The 21,932-nt window shown below is 38.3% G+C and overlaps 7 protein-coding genes across 7 annotated transcripts; 3 read left to right on the top strand and 4 right to left on the bottom strand. All coding sequences in view use genetic code 12, as the record gives it.

Annotated features, from left to right (window-relative positions):
- Positions 1-38: 38 nt before the first annotated feature.
- On the bottom strand, positions 39-1,574 carry EHD3 (mitochondrial 37S ribosomal protein mS47; the record flags this gene model as incomplete). Its single annotated transcript, XM_049324651.1, has 1 exon — positions 39-1,574. One exon carries the CDS (start codon positions 1,572-1,574, stop codon positions 39-41), a length of 1,536 nt encoding a protein of 511 aa, XP_049179647.1.
- An 814-nt stretch (positions 1,575-2,388) lies between these two features.
- KGF56_003329 (uncharacterized protein) lies at positions 2,389-4,065 on the bottom strand (the record flags this gene model as incomplete). Its single annotated transcript, XM_049324650.1, has 1 exon — positions 2,389-4,065. One exon carries the CDS (start codon positions 4,063-4,065, stop codon positions 2,389-2,391), a length of 1,677 nt encoding a protein of 558 aa, XP_049179646.1.
- A 244-nt stretch (positions 4,066-4,309) lies between these two features.
- On the bottom strand, positions 4,310-5,266 carry SEC62 (Sec63 complex subunit; the record flags this gene model as incomplete). The annotated part of the gene is made up of 1 exon (XM_049324649.1): positions 4,310-5,266. One exon carries the CDS (start codon positions 5,264-5,266, stop codon positions 4,310-4,312), a length of 957 nt encoding a protein of 318 aa, XP_049179645.1.
- A 634-nt stretch (positions 5,267-5,900) lies between these two features.
- RLI1 (Fe-S cluster-binding ribosome biosynthesis protein) lies at positions 5,901-7,763 on the bottom strand (the record flags this gene model as incomplete). The annotated part of the gene is made up of 1 exon (XM_049324648.1): positions 5,901-7,763. One exon carries the CDS (start codon positions 7,761-7,763, stop codon positions 5,901-5,903), a length of 1,863 nt encoding a protein of 620 aa, XP_049179644.1.
- A 2,382-nt stretch (positions 7,764-10,145) lies between these two features.
- Positions 10,146-14,636, top strand: KGF56_003326 (chromatin-remodeling ATPase; the record flags this gene model as incomplete). The annotated part of the gene is made up of 1 exon (XM_049324647.1): positions 10,146-14,636. One exon carries the CDS (start codon positions 10,146-10,148, stop codon positions 14,634-14,636), a length of 4,491 nt encoding a protein of 1,496 aa, XP_049179643.1.
- A 1,224-nt stretch (positions 14,637-15,860) lies between these two features.
- KGF56_003325 (polyadenylate-binding protein) lies at positions 15,861-17,894 on the top strand (the record flags this gene model as incomplete). Its single annotated transcript, XM_049324646.1, has 1 exon — positions 15,861-17,894. One exon carries the CDS (start codon positions 15,861-15,863, stop codon positions 17,892-17,894), a length of 2,034 nt encoding a protein of 677 aa, XP_049179642.1.
- A 1,033-nt stretch (positions 17,895-18,927) lies between these two features.
- Positions 18,928-21,606, top strand: TPS2 (trehalose-phosphatase; the record flags this gene model as incomplete). The annotated part of the gene is made up of 1 exon (XM_049324645.1): positions 18,928-21,606. One exon carries the CDS (start codon positions 18,928-18,930, stop codon positions 21,604-21,606), a length of 2,679 nt encoding a protein of 892 aa, XP_049179641.1.
- Between the last annotated feature and the right edge of the window lie 326 nt (positions 21,607-21,932).

The following is a 21,932-nucleotide window of genomic DNA, read 5'->3' as shown; positions in this document are numbered from 1 at the left end:
CTCAACCAAAAAAACCAAAAAAAAAAGGCACGCTACTCTCAATCCTTCCAAGTAACATATTTATTATCGTACTTGGCTGTTTCTCCATGCAAGTCCAATATTTGCTTGATTTTCAATTCGACACCCAACTTGTTATTTGTCTTGTGCTTAAAATGCTTGAAGACTTCAGTAGGTGTAGGCAAGTAAGATCTGTTTGAGCCATCCTTGCCAGCGATATACAGAGCAACTTCTTCTGCTCTTGGTAAGCCGTAGTTTAATGGATACTTGTCAAAGTCAAGGTTAAACCATTTTTTGATTAATGGGGTTGTCAAAAGTTGTAGTGTTTCGTCTGTTTCTGTGAATATATACTTTAAGAATTCTGGGGTCACGGTACTTGGATCATTCCATTGGGGAAAAAATGGATCTTTGATTTTCTTTACCAATTTGTGTATGACACCTTTGGCAAAGTCATTCTTCTCGGCTGGTATCCTCATGATATTTGTTGCCGAGACCATTTCCAACTCCAATTGTTGTTTGATTGAATTTTTCAAACCTTGGTTCATCAATTCAAAACCAGTAACCAAGGAAGTTCTTGGTTTTTGCAATAACTTTTCAAGAGTTTTCTTTGCAAATGGTGATTTTTCACTTTCCCTTTCAAGATAAGCCAAAACATTTTCAATACTATCTTGAGAAAATGCCTCCTTGGTCAACTTAATTTCTTCATCACTTAATAAAAATTTGTAGTCGCTTGGAAGTCTCTTTTCGCAAAAATCGTTCAAAATATTGTTGACTTGGTCAAAGTATATTGAATTTCCCTTTACTAATGAAAATTCAGCGCCCTCTTCCAATTCTGGTGGTTGTAAATCGGCTAATCTGTTTATCAAGTAAGGGATTTTCTCTGATTTAATATAATGAGTTGCAAATCCCATGAAATACGCATCCAATCCTGACAAAACGGCACCCGTCAAAGCTGTATAGTACCCCAATTTGTCGTCCAATCTAGGCAAGAAGAATGTTGTGCCAACATCTGGGAAAAACCCAATGTCCATTTCGGGCATAGCCAACTTGGTCTTTTCAGTGGCAACTCTAAAGGGGGCATGTACCGATAAACCAACCCCACCACCAAAAGTTATACCATCCATCAAGGAAATAAACGGTTTGGGCGATGTGGCGATAATATAGTTCATGTTGTATTCCTTGTCGAAGAAGTCAGCACCATACCCTGGATTGCCCTTTTCAATTTGCACTGCACATTCAGCAACGTCTCCTCCGGCGCATAGAGCCTTTGGAGAATTAGTGGTTAAGATAGTGACATTATTGTCTTTGGATCTAATATTGTCTAACAAGCTCTGGGTAATAAGCCCAACCATTTCAGTGTTCAACGAATTTAATTTCCTAACACGATTCAAGATTATTAACCGCGCATGGTTTTGCTTGGTACTAAGAACAACTGCTTCCTCGGTATTAGAAGCAGAAGAAGAAGTCAGATTGAGAGCTATTTTGGGTGAAGATGACATTCTATTCAATTGATATTTTGACAATGAAGATAAACGTACTCGATAATTGTATCTCTGAGACAACAATGATCTCAACATGAAAATCTCAACTAGAGAGATGGAAAATTGTATCCAATTTAAATTTGTGAACGCTACAAGGGAAAAAGATTATAAGGAGCGGGCCGATTGATAGAAGCAATTTTGTGGGGTGGGAAGAGAGCGATTTATTAAACAATGGCACTACCAAAATACACTTTCAAGTACAACTACTTGAAGTGACTGGCTTTCCTAGGGCAAAGCGGAAGGGGGGGGGGGAGTCTCACAAGGTTTGCGACACTAACGGGCGAAGCGAGTTAGTGGAGCAGAAGTGACTAGAGAGGAGGCGACACTAACGAGCCAAGCGAGTTGGTTCTACTTCATTTTACCGCTAAATGCATATTCTCCAATTGATTGTATCGATTAGTATACTTTTTTTTCCCGCGCGCTAACGGAAAAGAGATTATAAAGTGAGAAAATGTGATTATAAAGTGTCGCTCTGTTTGATAGTGATAGTGACACTATTGAGCGAAGCGAGATAGTGTTGCTCAATAGTGTCATTAGTCAGTGTGCTCCACTATTGAGCGAAGCGAGATAGTGTTGCTCAATAGTGTCATTAGTCAGTGTGCTCCACTATTGAGCGAAGCGAGATAGTGTTGCTCAATAGTGTCATTAGTCAGTGTGCTCCACTATTGAGCGAAGCGAGATAGTGTCACTCAATAGTGTCATTAGTCAGTGGTGCAACACTCAGTAGCTTGTTACAACACTATCTCGCTTCGCTCGATAGTGTTGCTCAATAGTGACACTCAGTAGCTTGTTACAACACTATCTCGCTTCGCTCGATAGTGTTGCTCGATAGTGTCATTAGTCAGTGTCATTAGCTTAGGCTATATTCTCCAAGCAAAATGCACTTTCCTCTCTTTTCATTCTCTTCTTGATTCTCCAATGAAGCACCACCGCTTCTATTAACAATTTTCTTTTTCGGTAATTGATACTGGTAAAATATACCAGATCGATATGATGCAATATACACAATGTTTCCACAAAATCCGATTTGGAATTTACTACAACTCGATTTCTCATTTGTCACAGTATGTTCAGGAACTTTGATAAAAGCAAATGAACGTTTTGGTGGTTCCCAAATCAAATTCTCAAAGTAATCCTTATATGGTATCTTTTGAAACACTGAGTTAGTATACACATTCTCGGTAAATTTCTTCCTAGTCTTGCTAAACCAGGATTTGCTTTTCAAATGATGCTCCCCCTCTTGATCTGCCCCAACTTTGGTTTTCTCCTCAATGGGCTTTGAAAGTAGCAAGTTAGCCAAGCTCTCATTTAAATCTTCCGATGACGACCTATTTCCTTCCCCGTCGCTTTGATTATCGTAATCACTAAAACTATCGTTCCAGTTCCGCCCTTGTGTAGTGGCGGGAGGGTCATTTCCCCTATCGTCTCCATTTCGCATTCCCGCTAGCTCAAACAAATGAATAGTCATTGACTCAGATCCGCATCCTAAAATACGGTCATCATTGTGGAAGCTCATTGAGTTGATCTTCGTTAAATTATGACCACGGCGTAGGTTTTTCACCAGAATTATTTCCGCTTTGTCTCCATCATCTGGTATTTGCAAATCAAATACACGTAATATAGTTCCCTTCACTGATGCAGTTGCTAATTTGTAGCTATTGCTTGACATTGTAATCTTGGCAATGGCAGAGTCATGGGCCTTGAATATTATGACAGGCCGAAGATTGATGGTATCGAATATAAGTACCCATCCGCCCCCCTCACTTTGCATATCTTTCAAAGATATTTGTGACTTGTTTAAGAGCCCATTACTATGTGAATTTTTGGGTGTCATCTTGAGATACTCATCAAAGTAAAAGTGATCCACCACCAGTGCATCTTTAGAGTTTAGTGTAACAGACAGATTGGCATCGCTTAAACTTAAACTTGAACCGAACAAATCTGAGCTCTCCATTATCAAACTCATCGGTATAGCTAGCCAAGAAACGTCCTTTGCACTCAAGTCGCCAATAAACTCGCAGGTATTTGGCTTATCAAAATGTAGTCGTAGTATCTTAATAAGCTTGATACAGCTCAAATCGTAAATGTGAACCTCTCCATTTTGCAAAACTACTACCAATCTTTTCCGATTAAGCTTCACATCTATTATACTTGCATTGAACTCTAGATCAATAATTTTCAAATTTTGTTTTAAATTGAATATCTTTAATAGTTTATTATCTGCCCTCTTGGGTACAATAATCGTCAATGAAGTTGAATACAACATTCTCAAAAACAAGGTGGGGTAGTTCCCATTATGATCCGTATCTTCCCCCAATTCGTTCTTCAAGCTCACTGTTGATGAAGTAGTTGGCCCTTTGTTATCATCATCGTTATCGTCTAAAGAGTTTGATATAGATTTTCGAAGTGGAACTTCATCAGACGAATAAAGCTCACCAAAAGGTTCACAATTGAAGATTTTGTGACCTTCGTCTGTCGATACTGATATCGACGAGTAATCTGAATTGAATGCTAAATCATTTATCATTGTCATATATAGTCATTCGATTCTTCCTCAACTCATTACCCCTAAGAAAACACAGAAAACTAAGGGGGAAAAAAAATAAAAAAAAAATAAAAAATTGTTAGTATACGATCACGTGATTGACTCTCATTCTCTCTTTTTTTGGTTTGGCATTTATAAAAACTATGAACTAGAAACCATCTCTCTCTCTCTCTCTCTATTGGGCTACGTTCTCTATTCAGCTACTTTCTCTATTCAGCTACGCTCTCTATTCGGCTATTTCTTCTATTGTAACTTTGCGCTTAGTTGTTGTGCCATTAGACGAAGGCTCTACGCCACTAGCTTTCTTATCTTGCTTGATAACTATTGGCTCAATTTTTTCACTCTCACTGTTAGTCTCCTCTTGCGCCTCCTTCTTCTTCTCCTTCCCCTTCTCCACAACAGAATCCTTCACGGCTTCAGAACTTTTGCCCTTTTTGCCCTTTTTGCTCTTCTTTTGCTTTTTAGATTCTTCCCAAGCATACAACGGTTTGAAACTCTCAATCACTCCACAGTCCTCAAACAAATTGGGAAACAACCAAAACGGTTGTGGAAATGCTAAAAGTGAAAAAATGTATATGATCAATCTCACAATAGCTATAGCGAAAAATAACCCAATTAGACCCAACGCACCCATCGAGAGGTACCAAACTCCTCTTCTCATAAAGTTGGGCCACAAGGGAAACAAGATAATTGTAAACACACCCACTATTGCCAATATACTGTATAACATGATATAAGGATTTGGCTTAGAGTATAACCAGCCAAAATACGAATTAGGGTCAATCACAGCCTTATCGGCTCTTTTCAAAGTTGGCTTCTCTTTGTTGGGTTTCCATCCTTTTACAGCCTTTATTTGGGCATAATGCAATTTCTCAACTGGCAAGACCAACTGGTTCTGGATCAACATCACAAAAACTTTCTGCACTTCTTGGACATCGGGGATAGGGATCAATCCGCTCTTGGGGTTTTGCTGCTTGGCTTTATAATCATCGCTCAACAAAGCTCTTTCAAATCTTTTGAATCTAAAGAACTCAAGATCTGTTGCATTGTCAAGTAACCCTGTGCGCTGTTTCAAAATTGGATTCTTGTACAAGTAATTTGCAATATTTATCGCTACAGGTGATCTCTGGGCAGTAGTTTTAACATGAAACTGTCCATTCGGTGGGGGTACTCCCGCGGACATTATTGGTCAAGAAAAGAAAAAGGGCAGGAAATCTTCAAACTTAGATTGTAAGTACAAGTGAGAAACAATTCAATCAAATGAATTCACAACTTCTGCCTTTCTAGGGATTTTTTTTTTTCCTACTCGCTGTCCTTGTTTCTCATCCTCATTGCTTGTCTTTTTTTCTCTCTCTCTCTTTAATTGTTCTTTTTTTTTCTTTCTATATACTCTCCACTAGGGAGGGAAGCGAGCTAGTATGTCGTCAAGTTGGCCACTAGCCTCTACAGAATATTGTCTCTTTATACACATAATAATTGAAGAGTTATTATACACCTCTCTATAAGACGGACCATACTTGAAAAAAAGTACGAGGATATGTCCCGTCAGCTTATTAAAAAAGTAATTGTTCTAAAGAAGCTCTTGAAATGACTCCAAACTTTGTTCTCTCACACGGCCTTCACCAGCCGTTTTCGTAAATGTCCTCTAAACAGTTTTCATCTTTAGGGGAGGGGTAAAGAGAGCAAAATCATTTTGTGATGCAATAAAACACAATGGGGGTAGTCATCATATGAGCAAAAACTCGGCGGTTTCCACAACAAAAACCAATTTCATCAAGTAAAGAATGAAAAAATTAATGCAATTATTAATGGCTCTCTTACAATTCAGTATTCTCCAAAAAAAAGTAATTACCGGAGGCCTTCTGTTCTTTATCCATTTGAGAATCCAATTTGTTGATTCTTGGTCTGTAAGAATTAGGATCTCTTCTGAAAGTAACATTCAAATTTTTCAAAAACCGGTTACAGCCAGTCAATAAAGATTCTGGAGCTCTGGCTTTGGCATGTCTTGATGGTTGGCCTTCAAAAACAATAACCTTATCAGCTAAATACGTTGCCATAATAAAATCGTGCTCAACAATAAATGCCGTCTTTTTCGCATGCAAAATAAACCTCCTAATCACCTTGGAGCAAATAATACGCTGTTCCGAATCCAAATAAGCTGAAGGCTCATCAATCAAATACAAATCGGCAGGAACTCCCAATGCCAAAACAATAGCTACTCTTTGTAACTCACCACCTGATAAAGTTTGAACTTCTTGATCTACAATGTCATCAATTTTTAAAGGTTTTACAACATCAGTTTGAAATTGAGGATGTAAAAAGGATGCTCTGATTTTCTTGAAAAACAATTGTCTAACGGTACCAGTAAATTTGGGGGCAATTTTTTGTGGTTTCATTGAGACATTCAACTTGGGAATCTCCTTTCCATTGTCAGCTGCAATGGCACCGGCCAATAATCTACAAAACGTGGTCTTTCCAGTACCATTTTCACCCATCATAACAAGGATCTCTGAATTGGTAAACTCACCTGCTTCGACTTCCAATTTAAAGTCCCCTTGAGTTTTTTGCATTGAGGGATATGATAAAGAATTAGATTTATCCAAAATCATATCATCTGCAGCATCTGCCAATCTAAACTGTAAAGACTCGGTTCTGAACCTCATATTCTCTGTTGGTATATGACCCTCCAAGAAGATGTTGATACCTTCTCTCACGGAGGAAGGCAATGTTACCACACCATACACAGAGGGTGCACCATAAAGAATACATATGAAATCGGATAAATAATCCAATACCGATAAATCGTGCTCGACACAAATGATGTAAGTTGTTGGAGATAACAAGGATCTAATAATTTCGGCCGCTCTCAACCTCTGTTTGACGTCCAAATATGAAGAAGGCTCATCAAACATATAAACGTTGGCTTCTTGTACGCATGTCATTCCAAGGGCAAATCTTTGCAACTCTCCACCGGATAGATGTTCCACGTCTCTATTTAAAACATTTTTCAACTCCAAAACGTTCAAAACATAGTCGAATTGGCTTTTTCTTTCATTTTTAGATTGCAAAATTGCGCCAACCTCTTTGATCTTGGATTTGGCCAATGCACGAGGGATATTGTCCACGTACTGAGGTTTGATAATAGCCTTGATATCATCTTCCAAAAGTTTTGTAAAGTAGTTTTGCAACTCCGATCCTCTAAAATGTCTCAATATTTCTTCCCAATCGGGTGGATCATCATACCTCCCCAAGTTTGGTTTTTGTTTTCCAGCCAAGATCTTCAATGCTGTGGATTTACCGATACCGTTTGTACCTACCAAACCCAAGACCTGGCCTGGTCTTGGAGTTGGCAATCTGTGCAATTTGAATGAGTTTGCAGAGTATCGATGTGTTGTTTCGCTGTCCAAGTTTGTAGGCAAATTGATGATTGTGATGGCGTCAAAGGGACACTTTTTAACACATATACCGCAACCGATGCATAGTGTTTCTGAGATAAATGCAATTTTGGATGCTGGCGTTACTTCGATACACAATTTTCCAGTCTTTACTACGGGACAACTCTTTCTGCACTCTTGCTTACATTTTTTCGGTTTGCACCTATCTGGTGCTATTATGGCAATTCTTTCATTTTTGGAGCTAACGTCTCCTCTTCCGTTTTTCACTTTACCCTTGCCGCTCATAACTCAAAACTGGCAATACCTCAAAACTGGCAATACCTTAAAACTGGCAATAGCTTCCTGTTGATATCTATTTCAACCCTCTTTTCTGCAAGATGAGTTACCAAAATAATAATAATAAAAAAAAAAAATTTTTCATTTTAGGAGGTCGTGTGTTTTGGCAGGGAAAAAAAAAGAAAAGATAAGTCGAGAGACAAAGTAAGAGACAAAGTAAGAGACAAAGTGAGTGTCTTTTATTAGTAAAGATCTTTTTGTTATTGGATAGAATAAGAAGTGAAAAGGGAAGGAAAATGTAAGGAAGAAAAAACAAAAGGAAGAGAAAACAAAAGGAAAAATGTAAAGGAAAAATGTAAAGGGAAAAATGTAAAGGAAAAAATGAAAAAGGTGAAAGGTGAAAAAGGTGAAAGAAGGAAAGATGAGAGTAATTGAAAGTATATGGTGATTAAAAGTATATGGTAATTAAAAGTATATGGTGATTGGTAAATGTAATAGGTAAAAGTAATAGGTGAATGTAATTGGTGAATGTGATTCAAGGGTCTTATTACAAGTGTCTACTCTTTGTAACACTTTTTACAGTCGTCTCAACTCTCGATACTATTAATATCGCTTCAAACAAAGTTTGTTCTATATTGGTGGGGGTCCTTTAGTGTTAATAAGCATAACTTACCAAATTGTTTGGTGTTTAACATTTATCATTTGGTAGCGTCGTACTTACTAAATTATTTGGTGTGGTTTTTGCATTTATCATTCGGTAGCGTCGTATTCACCAAATTGTTTGGTGTTTAGCATTTACCATTTGGTAGCTTCCTTAAGGTCGTGCACTCTTTCCCCCCCCCCAATACATAAGGCGTTAATCTTTTTTTTTTTTTTTTTGCGCCAAACAGAAAATTGTATTTCAATTAGCTGGTAATATTTAATCAGTGATATTTCTCTTTATACTTTACTATTAGAAAGTATTAGTTGGATGATACTAGGTTAGAGTATGTTACAACTGTTGGTTTTTGAATGCAGAGCGTGGTTACTATAAAGGTTTATTAATAGCAACACTATCGACACTATCGAGCAGAGCAAGATGATGGTGCAGCACTTGATAGCAACACTATCGACACTATCAACACACTATCAAGCAGAGCGAGATGATGGCGCAGCCTTTGATAGCAACACTATTGACACTATCGAGCAGAGCGGGATAGTGGAGCCACACTGACTAGCTAGTTAAGAAACTGACTAGCTTGTTACAACACTACCTCGCTCTGCTCGATAGTGGAGCACCACTTTTGTAGCACTGGTTTTGGTGGTTTTGGACAAAAGTTTGGTATACACTGCCAGGTACAAGAGCCCATATGTGGTCTCCTAGATTAGGTTATGATCCTATATTTCCCATCCCATAGTGATGGGTTATTGTTGAACCAGCTTAATCCCATTGAAAATTACGTTTCTCGCTGAATTAACTGTTTTCCGGATATGAAACCTCACCCTGCAATTTGTCCAGGAGACCATAGAGAAGGACTTTTTTCTTTGGCCCTCATCTATCAAGCGGTATATTGCTTATCACAATTTTCTAAACCTATTTGCCTTGCTGTGATTAATATCCTGAAAAGGTTAATCCCATTTGTTTATCTATTTTTTTTTCTGGAAACAGAAGGGAAACTAGGAGAAGTTGAAGAGAGGATGCATTTATGAGATTAAGCAGGTAAGAGGGCTTTTTCTTTAGTGGAAGGACCTACTTTACACGAGAAACCAAAAAAAAAAAAACAACTATCAACTTGAGTTGAAAGAGTTGTTTGTTTTGAATATTAAGCGTAAATTGATTTCACACCGAGCTCAAAAGCTCAGTATGAGAAGAAAAGTCTTACCAATTTTTTGGCCATCCTTCCCCGTGTTTGGCCTCTCCCTGATTGAGTATAACATGACCTTTTTTTTCCTTTGAATAGACATTTGTCGTTGTTGATTCTTAGTTTAATTTTTTCCTGAATTTTCCTCTACACATATCATTGTATTTACTACTAAATTTTCTTTAACAAATCAAGGATTCTTCTCCCCCTCCCTTGTGTATCGTAGACAACTGTTTTGAACTTGATTACAAGTGAAATTACCAGGTCTTACTGATAAAACGTGTATTCTAGAGGAGTAGCCGTGAAGAATCACTAGAGGTTCATTTCAAAGATTTTTTTTCATTTTTTGATTTCACCGATTGAGATATATTTTCATTAAATCAATAGCGGCTGCAAAAGCTGATAAGCCACTAAATTTGTATCCAACTATTTCTCGATACTTACCCTGTTAGCCGGTAACGCTTTGTACCATAGGGTAGGGAAGAAAAACCGGGGAAGAATAGTGCTCGTTGAGGTGTCTATTTTGCATATCAAGTAAAAAAAAAAATCTATGGTGAAACCGTTGGTTTTGGAAGAGGCATCGCTTTACCCCGAACTTTACGGGCTAAGAAGATCTCACCGAGAAAGGAAAACCACGTCGATTGTGGAGTCTGACTCAGATTCAGATCAGCAGCCTCAGCGGCGGAGGAAACGGAAAATTGCAAGGGATGACTTTGATGAAGCCGAGGTCCATGATGATGCTGACGATGCTGATGATGATGATGATGACGACGACGACATGGACGATGACGATGAAAACATGGGAAATGACAACGACGGTGATGATGACGACGACGACGACGAATTTGTGATAAATAGTAGGAAAAGGAAGTATCTGTGTGGAAAGAAGATGTCGTCATCTAAGAATTCGAAACGGGCTGGAAAGAAGAAGAAAAAGAGTTCCTCAGCAAAACCGGTCAACTTGTATACACTGGAACTTAGATTCTCAACCAGGAACAACAAGTCGGTCAATTACATTGTTGATGAAGGAAATGACGACGATTTGTTGGAAAGTGATTTTGATGATGGTAATGTGGATGAAGATGAGGACCCAGAAAATAGTAACTACTACTATTATCAGCAAGCCATTGAACCGGAGAATGAACGAGGCATTGATTTCGTGATGGACCACAAGTTGAATCCAGATAATGTGGAAGTGACAGATGAACCGAAACTAGATTACCTATTCAAAGTGAAATGGTCTGATGCATCACATTTGCACAACACTTGGGAAACGTACAAAGACCTTAAAGAATATAAGGGATTCAGAAAAGTCGATAATTACATCAAACAGTTTATTGTATACGACAATGAGGTCCGCAAAGATCCCTTGACTACTAAGGAAGATATAGAGGCTATGGACATTGAAAGGGAGCGCAGGCGAGATGAGCAAGATGATTACACCAATGCGGAGCGCATAGTAGACAGTCAAAGAGTTGATAATAATGGTGAAAACAAATTAGAGTATTTAGTAAAGTGGAGAAGGTTATATTACGACGAGTGCTCGTGGGAGGATGCCGAAGAGATTGCAAAAATTGCCCCAGATCAAGTTAAAAAATATCAACAGAGGTTGAACTCAAAGATCTTACCAAATCTCTCGGTAACATATCCTGCGTCTCAAAGACCAAAGTTTGAGAAGTTAGTCAAGCAGCCAATATTCATAAAGAATGGAGAATTGAGAGATTTTCAACTAACTGGTTTAAACTGGATGGCTTTCCTTTGGTCTAGAAATGAAAATGGTATTTTGGCGGATGAAATGGGTCTAGGCAAAACAGTACAGACTGTTGCTTTTTTGTCATGGTTGATATATGCAAGAAGACAAAATGGTCCCCACTTGGTTGTGGTACCATTGTCCACTGTACCTGCTTGGCAAGAAACTTTTGAGAAATGGTCGCCCGATATCAATTGCATATATTATTTGGGTAATGGAGAAGCAAGAAAAACCATCAGAGATTATGAGTGGTACACAACGAATGGGAAACCAAAGTTTAACATTTTGCTTACCACTTATGAGTATATTTTGAAGGATAGAGTTGAATTGGGATCATTTAAATGGCAATTCATGGCTGTGGATGAGGCACATAGGTTGAAAAATGCTGAGTCATCCTTATACGAATCATTGAAAAGTTTCAAGTGTGCGAATAGGTTATTGATCACAGGAACTCCCTTGCAGAATAATATCAAAGAACTAGCAGCGTTGTGCAATTTCCTTATGCCAGGGAGATTTGTTATTGAACAAGAAATTGATTTTGAAAGTCCAGATGAGGAGCAGGAGCAGTACATCAAAAATTTACAACGAGAAATAAATCCTTTCATATTAAGACGATTGAAGAAAGATGTTGAAACCTCTTTGCCGTCGAAAACGGAGAGAATTTTGAGAGTCGAACTATCTGACATTCAAACTGATTACTACAAGAATATCATAACCAAAAACTATGCCGCCTTGAATGCTGGAAACAAAGGCTCTCAGATATCTTTGTTGAATGTGATGAGTGAATTGAAGAAGGCGTCGAACCATCCATATTTGTTTGATGGGGCCGAGGAGCGTGTTCTAGTGAGGGCCGGATCACATAGTAGAGAGAACATATTAAAGGGCATGATTATGTCCTCGGGAAAGATGGTATTACTTGAGCAATTGTTGACAAGGTTGAAAAAAGAGGGCCATCGAGTTTTAATATTTTCTCAAATGGTGAGAATGCTAGACATTTTGGGAGATTATATGTCAATAAAAGGTTATCAGTTTCAGCGTCTCGATGGTGGTATACCGTCGTCGCAAAGAAGAATATCGATTGATCATTTCAATTCACCTGATTCTAAGGACTTTGCGTTTTTATTGTCTACAAGAGCTGGTGGGTTAGGTATCAATTTGATGACTGCTGATACCGTTATAATTTTTGACTCTGATTGGAATCCACAAGCTGACTTGCAAGCAATGGCGCGTGCACATAGAATCGGTCAAAAAAACCATGTTCTGGTTTATCGTTTTGTGAGTAAGGATACTGTTGAGGAGCAAATTTTAGAACGGGCAAGAAAAAAGATGATTTTGGAGTACGCTATTATTTCTTTGGGCATAACTGATCCTAATGCGAAAAAGAACAGCAAGACTGAGCCCTCTGGCAGCGAATTGTCTCAAATTTTGAAATTTGGTGCTGATACAATGTTTAAAGAAAATGACAATCAACAAAAATTGGAAAATTTGAACTTGGATGATGTTTTGAGTCATGCCGAGGACCATGTAACAACGCCGGATTTGGGAGAATCAAATCTCGGGTCAGAGGAGTTTTTGAAACAGTTTGAAGTTACTGATTACAAAGCGGACATTGAATGGGATGATATCATTCCACAAGAAGAATTGTCCAAGTTGAAAGATGAAGAAAAGAAGAAAGCTGATGAGCGATACTTGCAAGAACAAATTGCAATGTATTCTAAAAGAACTGCCGCTTTGCGTAAACTTGAAAATGGTTCAACAAATCCTAGCGATTTTGAGGATAGTGGAGAAGAGCTGAAAGTAGTTAATAGAAGGCGAACAGCAACCGATCACCAATTATCAGAAAAGGAGATTAGAGGAATTTATAGATCAATTCTTAAATGGGGTGAATTGACTGGGAAGTGGGAGCAGTTAGTGGAGGAAGGAAGCATCACTAACAAAAATCCAGTTTATATCAAACACGCCTACAATGAAATTGTGAGTACTTCAAAGAAATTGGTTAAGGAGGAAGAAATTAGAAGAGCACAAGCACTTTTAGATCTTGAGAGGAAAGCAAAAGAACAGAAGGAAAATCCAGCAGCGGGTAATGACATTAACCAAACGGCATTATGGATTGCGAAGAAAAAGGAAAAGAAAGCGGTGTTGTTTGAGTATCAAGGAGTGAAGAATATCAATGCTGAGCTTGTTTTAAGTAGACCAGTTGATATGCGGGCGCTTGAGAGAATAATCCCCAAAGACAATCCATTAGAAATTCGATTACCCAAGCAACCCAAAGCTGTTCAAGCTTGGACTTGTGAATGGACAGCTAAGGATGATAGTATGTTGTTGGTGGGGGTTTTCAAATTCGGTTACGGATCATGGGTTCAAATTCGAGACGACCCATTATTGGGCCTACAAAACAAGTTGTTTTTAGAAACAACTCCAGTAGCGGCTAAAAATTCTGCAACCGCAACTGCAACTGCAACTGCAACTGCAACTGCAACTGCAACTGCAACTACAACTGCAACTGCAACTCCTGCTGGTGTAGATGTCAAAGATACCAAGAAAGTTCCTAGTGCTGTTCATTTAGGTCGGCGAGTTGACTATTTGTTTACGTTGCTACGTGAGGATGAAGATGGAAGTGAACCGGCTACTGCTACGTTGCAACGTAAAACCAAGAAGTCCGAAAGTGTCAACGGTAGGTCTAAAAAGGGAGTTAGATCCGAAACCCCAGAAGGAAGAATCCGCCAAACAAAACCCAAGGCGTCTGGTGTACACTATTCGTCTTTGAACCACAAGGCCTTGTCAAAGAGTCCAAATTTAGAAAGCCACAAAACACAACAAGAACATCAAAACCAAAACCAACATCAGCATCAAAATCATCAATATCATCAACACCATCACCATCATCGCCATCAACACCACCACCAGCATCATCATCATCAACAACAACAACAGCAATCATCTTTTTCACCTCTGATTATAAAGACCGAAAAATTTGATCTAGAGTATGAGAGCATGGATGAAGCGGTTTGTAAGGCTGCATTGCATCCAGTATACAAATCCCTTCATAAGTTGCAAAAGGGAAGTAATGGCCTAGACAAACATCAATGGGCTGGCATCTTAAAAGAAGAGTTGATAAGAATTGGAAGCCATATTGATAAGGAAGTTGAAAAAGTTGACTCTAGTGAAAAAGCTGATACATTGGCTAAACACTTGTGGTCATTTGCAAGGATGTACTGGCCTAGTAAAGTGCCGAGTAAGAAAATAAGTGAAATGTATAAACGAATCAAGATGAAATCACCTACCAATTAGATTTAGGGCTGTGCAATATGGATGTACAGCTAAAAGAAGAAAAAGATCATGTCATTATTATTGTTATTATCTTAATTGAAATAAACTTTGTTGTAATTTATCATTATTTGCAAGAAGAAGAAGGGTTTGTTGTAGGGAGTAATCCAATGTAATTTAGAAAAATCTGATACCAATTTTTTACAATATGAATGTTATTCTATATAATGTTATTTCTTTATTGTTTCTACACTATCGAACGACACTATCTAGTAGAGCGAGATAGTGTCAGTGGCAGCTAGTGTGCTCCACTATCTAGTAGAGCGAGATAGTGTCAGTGGCAGCTAGTGTGCTCCACTATCGAGCAGAGCGAGATAGTGTCAGTGGCAGCTAGTGTGCTCCACTATCGAGCAGAGCGAGATAGTGTCAGTGGCAGCTAGTGTGCTCCACTATCGAGCAGAGCGAGATAGTGTCAGTGGCAGCTAGTGTGCTCCACTATCGAGCAGAGCGAGATAGTGTCAGTGGCAGCTAGTGTGCTCCACTATCGAGCAGAGCGAGATAGTGGTGCAGCAGTTAATAGCACTACTCCTACAAAGATGAGCTCAACCGAGAGCTCAGATACATTATCATCTACTGCTGGCGCAGATGATAATATATTTTACTTCAGTGAATGGAATATTGTCGTGTTAAACAGCCTTTTTTTCTTCTGATGCGGTGGTTGTAGCTTTCTGCTTTAGCAAATTAATAACATTGTCGCGGATCGAACCCATGCCCATCTCCCTCCTCTAAGTAGTGTGATTATCAACACTCATCTTTTGAGATGCATTTGTTTCAAAAGTTTTATAGCATTGTATTTCAATCTTTTTTTGGTCACTTGTACACGCCCAAAATGAAAAAGAATGCGAGAAATTTTTTTTGTTCTTTTTTTTTTGTAAGAAGACTGAAAATGCGTCAGGTTTTACAATTGAAAAAGTCGAGTCTTGAGAGGATCCTTTTTCTTTGTTCAACTGAGTGAACACATATATATTAAATCAATATATACTGAAAACAAGCTTGCAGAGCAAATTATACGAGAGCAAACTATCAAAAAGTGATAAGTTTCAATATATCCGTATACATTTTCTGGAAAGCGTGAAAAAAAAAAAAAAAAACTGAAAAATTTAAAAAAAAAAAATTGTTAAAAAAAAAATTTATTTCAAAATTTTTTGAAGTAAAAGTTTTGGATATACCATCATCATCGTCAACAATATGTCAGCTGCCGAAACTAACCAACTTCAAGAATCCTTGGAGAAGTTGAATATTGAATCTCCATCCGATTTGCCACCAGCTGAAGCTTCAACCGTCACCGCTACCAATACCACTGGTGAGGCCGATGCCAATACTGGCTCGGTTAATGCTGCTGCTACTGCTGCTACTGCTGCTACCGCTGTTGATGACGTTTCAGGCGAAGACCAAACTGAGTCCGGAGGAGTTGCTGAAAGTTCAGCATCGTTGTATGTTGGAGAGTTGAACCCATCGGTTAATGAAGCAACTCTTTTTGAGATTTTTTCTCCAATTGGTCAAGTTGCATCGATCAGAGTTTGTCGTGATGCAGTCTCCAAAAAATCTTTGGGTTATGCTTATGTCAACTACCACAAATTTGAAGATGGGGAAAGGGCTATCGAGGAACTCAACTATACTCCTGTTGAAGGCAGACCATGTCGTATTATGTGGTCACAAAGAGATCCTTCTTCCAGAAGATCAGGTGACGGTAACATTTTTATCAAGAATTTGCATCCAGCTATTGACAATAAGGCCTTGCACGATACTTTCTCCGCTTTTGGTAAAATCTTGTCTGTGAAAGTTGCTACTGATGACATGGGACAATCGAAATGTTTTGGATTTGTTCATTATGAAACCGCTGAAGCTGCTACTGCTGCCATTGAAAATGTCAATGGTATGTTGTTGAATGACCGTGAAGTCTTTGTTGGCAAGCATGTTTCCAAAAAGGATCGTGAGTCAAAACTCGAAGAAATGAAAGCTAACTACACCAACATTTATGTTAAAAACATTGATTTGAACTATACCGAGAAGGAGTTTGAAGAATTGTTTTCTCCTTATGGTAAGATTACTTCGATTTACTTGGAAAAGGATCAAGATGGCAAATCAAAAGGTTTTGGATTCGTTAACTTTGAAGAGCACGAATCCGCTTCTAAAGCCGTTGAGGAATTGAACGACAAAGAAATAAATGGTCAAAAAATCTATGTGGGAAGAGCTCAAAAGAAGAGGGAAAGAACTGAAGAGTTGAAGAAGCAATATGAAGCCGTTAGATTGGAAAAATTGTCCAAATATCAAGGTGTTAATTTATTCATCAAGAACTTGGACGATCTGATTGACTCTGAAAAGTTGGAGGAAGAGTTTAAACCATTTGGAACAATTACCTCCTCTAAAGTTATGGTGGACGACTCAGGTAAGTCGAAAGGTTTTGGATTTGTTTGTTTCAGCACTCCAGAGGAGGCTACTAAAGCAATTACTGAAATGAACCAAAGGATGGTTAACGGTAAGCCCTTATATGTTGCTTTAGCCCAACGTAAAGATGTTAGGCGCTCCCAATTGGAACAACAAATTCAAGCAAGAAACCAAATGAGAATGCAAAACGCAGCTGCTGCTGGTGGATTACCAGGACAGTTTATGCCACCAATGTTTTATGGTCAACAAGGTTTCTTCCCTCCTAATGGTAGAGGTACTGCACCATTCCCTGCACCAAACCCTCAAATGATGATGAGAGGTAGAGGTCAGCCTTTCCCCGAGCAATGGCCAAGACCTGGTCCAAATGGACAACCAGTTCCAGTTTACGGTATCCCACCTCAATTCCAAGACTTTAACGGTCAAAACATGAGACCACAGCAACAGCAGCAGCAACAGCAGCAACAGCAGCAGCAACAGCAGCAACAACAGCAGCAACAGCAGCAACAGCAGCAACAAAGAGGATATTACCCTAACCGTCCAGTTGGCGGCAAGGTTTCAACCAAAGAATTGGCTGCATTAATTGCAAGTGTTCCACCTGAAGCACAAAAGAGAATATTGGGTGAGGAATTGTACCAAAGAATTGTTGCAACTGGTAAAGCTCAAGAACCTGAAGCTGCTGGTAAAATTACTGGTATGATGTTGGGTTTGGAGAACCAAGAAATATTAGATTTGTTAGATGATGATGAATTGTTCAACAATCACTTTGAAGAGGCTTTGACTGCTTTTGAAGAATACAAGAACTCAGAAGGTGTAGCTGTTAATGAAGAAGCTTAAAGAAAAGAGAAGGGTAAAGAAAGACGGGGGGGGGGAGGAGAATATAAGAATTAAAAAACAAACATCAGTATTATCATCATCATCAACATCATCAGTATCAGTATCTACATTATTACCAACAAGTGAAAACTAGATTCCATAACCGACAATTCCTTGCTCCATTTCTTTTTTTTATTTCCCAGCCTTTAAAAGAATTTGTTGTTTTTTTTTGTTGTGTGGTGAAATCTTGAAAGGAATATATTTTTCTTTTTTCTTTTTTCTTTTTTCTTACCCACTTTCTATTAATACTGTGTATTTTAATAACTGGGCTCCTTGAAAGGAGTTTTTGTCTTTTGTTACTAAAGAGAATATCGTAATGATTGTAGGAATGTACTTTTACCCCCTATGAATTTTGTAGAAATGTATTTCTTACCCTTGTGAATTTTGTAGGAATGTATTTCTTACCCCTATGAATTCACTATCTAGGGGAGCGTGATAGTGTTTATAGAGATACAGCTATATAAAGTGATAAAGTATTACAACAAGCTAATCAGTACTGCTTCCAAGAGTAACTTATGACTTGTTCATATATTATTCGTCCAATATCGTAAGATGCCTTTCTCAATAATTGCCGTAGAAAGTTATTCCCATTCTTTTCTCTCTCTCTCTCTCTCTCTCTCTCTCTTAACAAAAGTAAGACATTTTTATCGGTGGTGAAATGTCGCACAAAGATTTTATACCGTAACCGCAATTTAAAAAAAAAAAATAATAAAAATAAAAACGAGATCTTAATTAATTTAAATAGATTGAACTTGCTAGAAAACTTGTGATAGATTTGTTGGAAAGAGATATATACGTATAGTTCATCTGCAAGTAAAGAATTTGTTGAGAAACTTTATTACTATCATCCTGTCACTGTCAATTGATCAGTGGCCATTATCAATCTGTTACTAGCTTTTGCTTATCTGTTTGTTTGTTTGTTTGTTTGTTTGCTGCCTAGCTTTGTCTGAGTCAGTGAGGTTTTTTTTTTTCTCGGACCAGAAATCACCATAATATGCCTGAGTTTGATCAGTTTAAGGCCACGCCGGCCAATGGCCATATCGTGTCCCCCAAGGACTTTGTGAATAATGATAAGGTGAAGTTATCAGGGCGTATCCTCAATGTCATGACTACTTTGCCAACACAAATAGTCAGCCTGTTTGATGCCGAACGTGGCCAATATGTTTGGGATGTTGAAACTTTGCGTGGAAACTCAGCATTGTTTTCGTCACAAGCTTTTCTACACCAACATTCCGACTGGGAAACGCATTTGGTTGCATGGACGGGAGAGTTGAAAAATAAGCTGAAAAATACCGTGAATTTAACAGCCGATAATTTGCAGGATGATCCATTGTACCTTGACCAGGACGATAAAGAAGAAATTGAGCTCAAGTTGCAAAAGGCCATTGGAAACAAAAACATACATCCCGTGTGGTTGTTGAGACGCGACCAAGAAAGATGGAGAAGATATGCCGAAAATGTAATTTGGCCAGTGTTTCATTATTTTGAAGGCTCTCCTTCAGACGGCACAGACAAGATCGATGCATGGCATGATTACGTCAAGTTCAATGAAGCCTACTTGAATAAGATCAAACAGATATATAAGCCGGGTGACATAATATGGATCCATGACTATTATCTATTATTGTTACCGCTGTTGTTGAGAATGGAAATTCCAGACGCTTTCATTGGACACTTTTTGCATGTACCTTTCCCATCTTCAGAATATTTCAAATGCCTTTCCAAAAGATCACAATTATTGGACGGTATGTTGGGGTCGGATAAGATTGGCTTTCAATCCGAGTCATTCCAGAGACATTTCATATCTTGTTGTGCAAGAGTGCTTGGGTGTGAAGTTACCAAGAATGAAGTGTTTGCCTACGGTACAACCATTTCTCTTGAAACCTTGCCTATAGGTATTGACACCTTGAAAATTGAAAAAGAGGCTTTTTCAAAAACCAATGGAGTTGATGAAAAAGTAGCTGCAATTCGAAGCTCGTATAAAGATAAAAAGATAATTGTTGGACGTGATCGATTGGACAAGGTGAGAGGCGTTCTTCAAAAACTACAAGCTTTTCAAATGTTTCTCGATATGTATCCAGAATGGAGAGAAAAGGTGGTTTTGATTCAAGTTTCAAGTCCCGGATACCAACACTCTGCAAATGTTGAGCAAAAGGTAGCCGAGTTGATCAATCAAATCAATTCAAAATATGGAACTCTCAACCATACACCAGTAACACATTATCAAATGATGATTCCCAAAGAGGAATACTTGGCCTTGTTAAGAGTAGCCGATTTGTGTTTGATCACTTCGGTTCGTGACGGCATGAATACAACAGCTTTTGAATTTGTAATTTGTCAAAAGAAGAATGCATCCCCATTGATTTTATCCGAATTTACAGGAACAGCATCGGTTTTGACTGACGCTATCTTAGTCAACCCTTGGGACTCCGTGGGTATTTCTAAAACAATAAATGAGGCCTTATCATTTAGCGATGTTGAAAAGAAGCGTATCGAAGACAAATTGTACGAAAAAGTTTGCTCCAACACTATACAAAATTGGACATCCAAGTTTATAAGCGAGATAATAAAGCACTCTATGGTTACACACACGAACCATTACACACCAGCGTTGAATAGACCTTTGCTACTTAAAAACTACCAGGAGGCAAAAAGAAGATTGTTTTTGTTTGATTATGATGGCACTTTGACTCCAATTGTGCAAGATCCTGCTGCGGCAATTCCTTCTGATAAACTAAACAGGGTGTTGGATGTTTTGACTAAAGATCCCAAAAATCAGATTTGGATTATCTCGGGAAGAGACCAAGCATTTTTAGAGAAATGGATGGGTCAAAAACACATTGGTTTATCTGCTGAGCATGGATGCTTTGTGCGTGATCCTGGTACAACAAAATGGTTCAACTTGACCGAGAAATTTGACATGTCCTGGCAACAAAAAGTCAAGGACGTTTTCAACAACTACACTGAAAAAACTCCTGGATCCAAAATTGAGATAAAAAAGGTTGCCATTACTTGGCATTACAGAGGAGCAGATCCAGAGTTGGGTCGATACCAAGCCGAAAAGTGTGTGAAAGAGTTAGAAAACACAGTTGCTAAGGAATACGATGTTGATGTTATGGCAGGAAAGGCAAACATTGAAGTACGTCCTAAATTTGTCAATAAAGGTGAAATAGTCAAAACTTTGGTTTTGCATCCCCATGGAGCCAAGCAAGCTGTTGAAGAGATTCTTGATGAACACATCATTAAGCACGGTGACGATAAACTTCCAGACTTTGTTTTATGTGTAGGTGATGACTTAACTGATGAGGACATGTTCCGCTCGCTACTTAAAATTGAGAATCAATGGAAATTGAATAATAGAACAAAGAATATTTTTGGTTCATATGGTGTGTTCCCTGTTGCAGTAGGTCCAGCATCTAAGAAGACAGTTGCTACTTCTCATTTGAATGAACCTGCACAAGTATTGGAGACTTTGGGATTGTTAGCGGGCCAAGTGTCATTATTTGAGAGTCCAGGAACAGTAGAGTTAGACGATAGAGGACATCTCGCTAATAGTGAGAGTTCAACGAGATCAAAGGACTTAGTTTTGCAAGCTTCATTAAGAAAAAAGAAAAGCGCAGAATTGATTGGAAAATCACCTATAGAGGCGGCAAAATATTCTGCTGCTGTGTGAAAATGAAATATATGTGACAGGGGAGGAGGGTAGAGAAATGGAGCAGTAGAAGGTATTTGTTGTTTATTTATTATATATAAAAAAAATTTACAAGAGACATTAGAAACAGATAAATATATATACATATATATCATTAAACCCCAAAAAGTATGTAAATTATGTGTCTGATTTGCTTTGTTGAAATACAAAGCAAATCCGTTTGTTTTTTTTTCTTTTAAGTTCCAACAGGGTGGAACATCACTAGGATTAAAAAGAGCCTTATTGCTTGATCAATATTCCTTGACGCAGACTATTTTGTACATTGACTCCAAGTCTAGCTCCTTGCT

Source organism: Candida oxycetoniae (assembly GCF_023343755.2).
Source record: "Candida oxycetoniae strain CBS 10844 chromosome Unknown scaffold18, whole genome shotgun sequence".
In the NCBI taxonomy this organism is placed as follows: Eukaryota; Fungi; Ascomycota; class Pichiomycetes; order Serinales; family Debaryomycetaceae; genus Lodderomyces; species Lodderomyces oxycetoniae.
The sequence above is the reverse complement of the archived record's forward strand: the minus strand, read 5'-3'. Positions and strand labels throughout refer to the sequence as shown.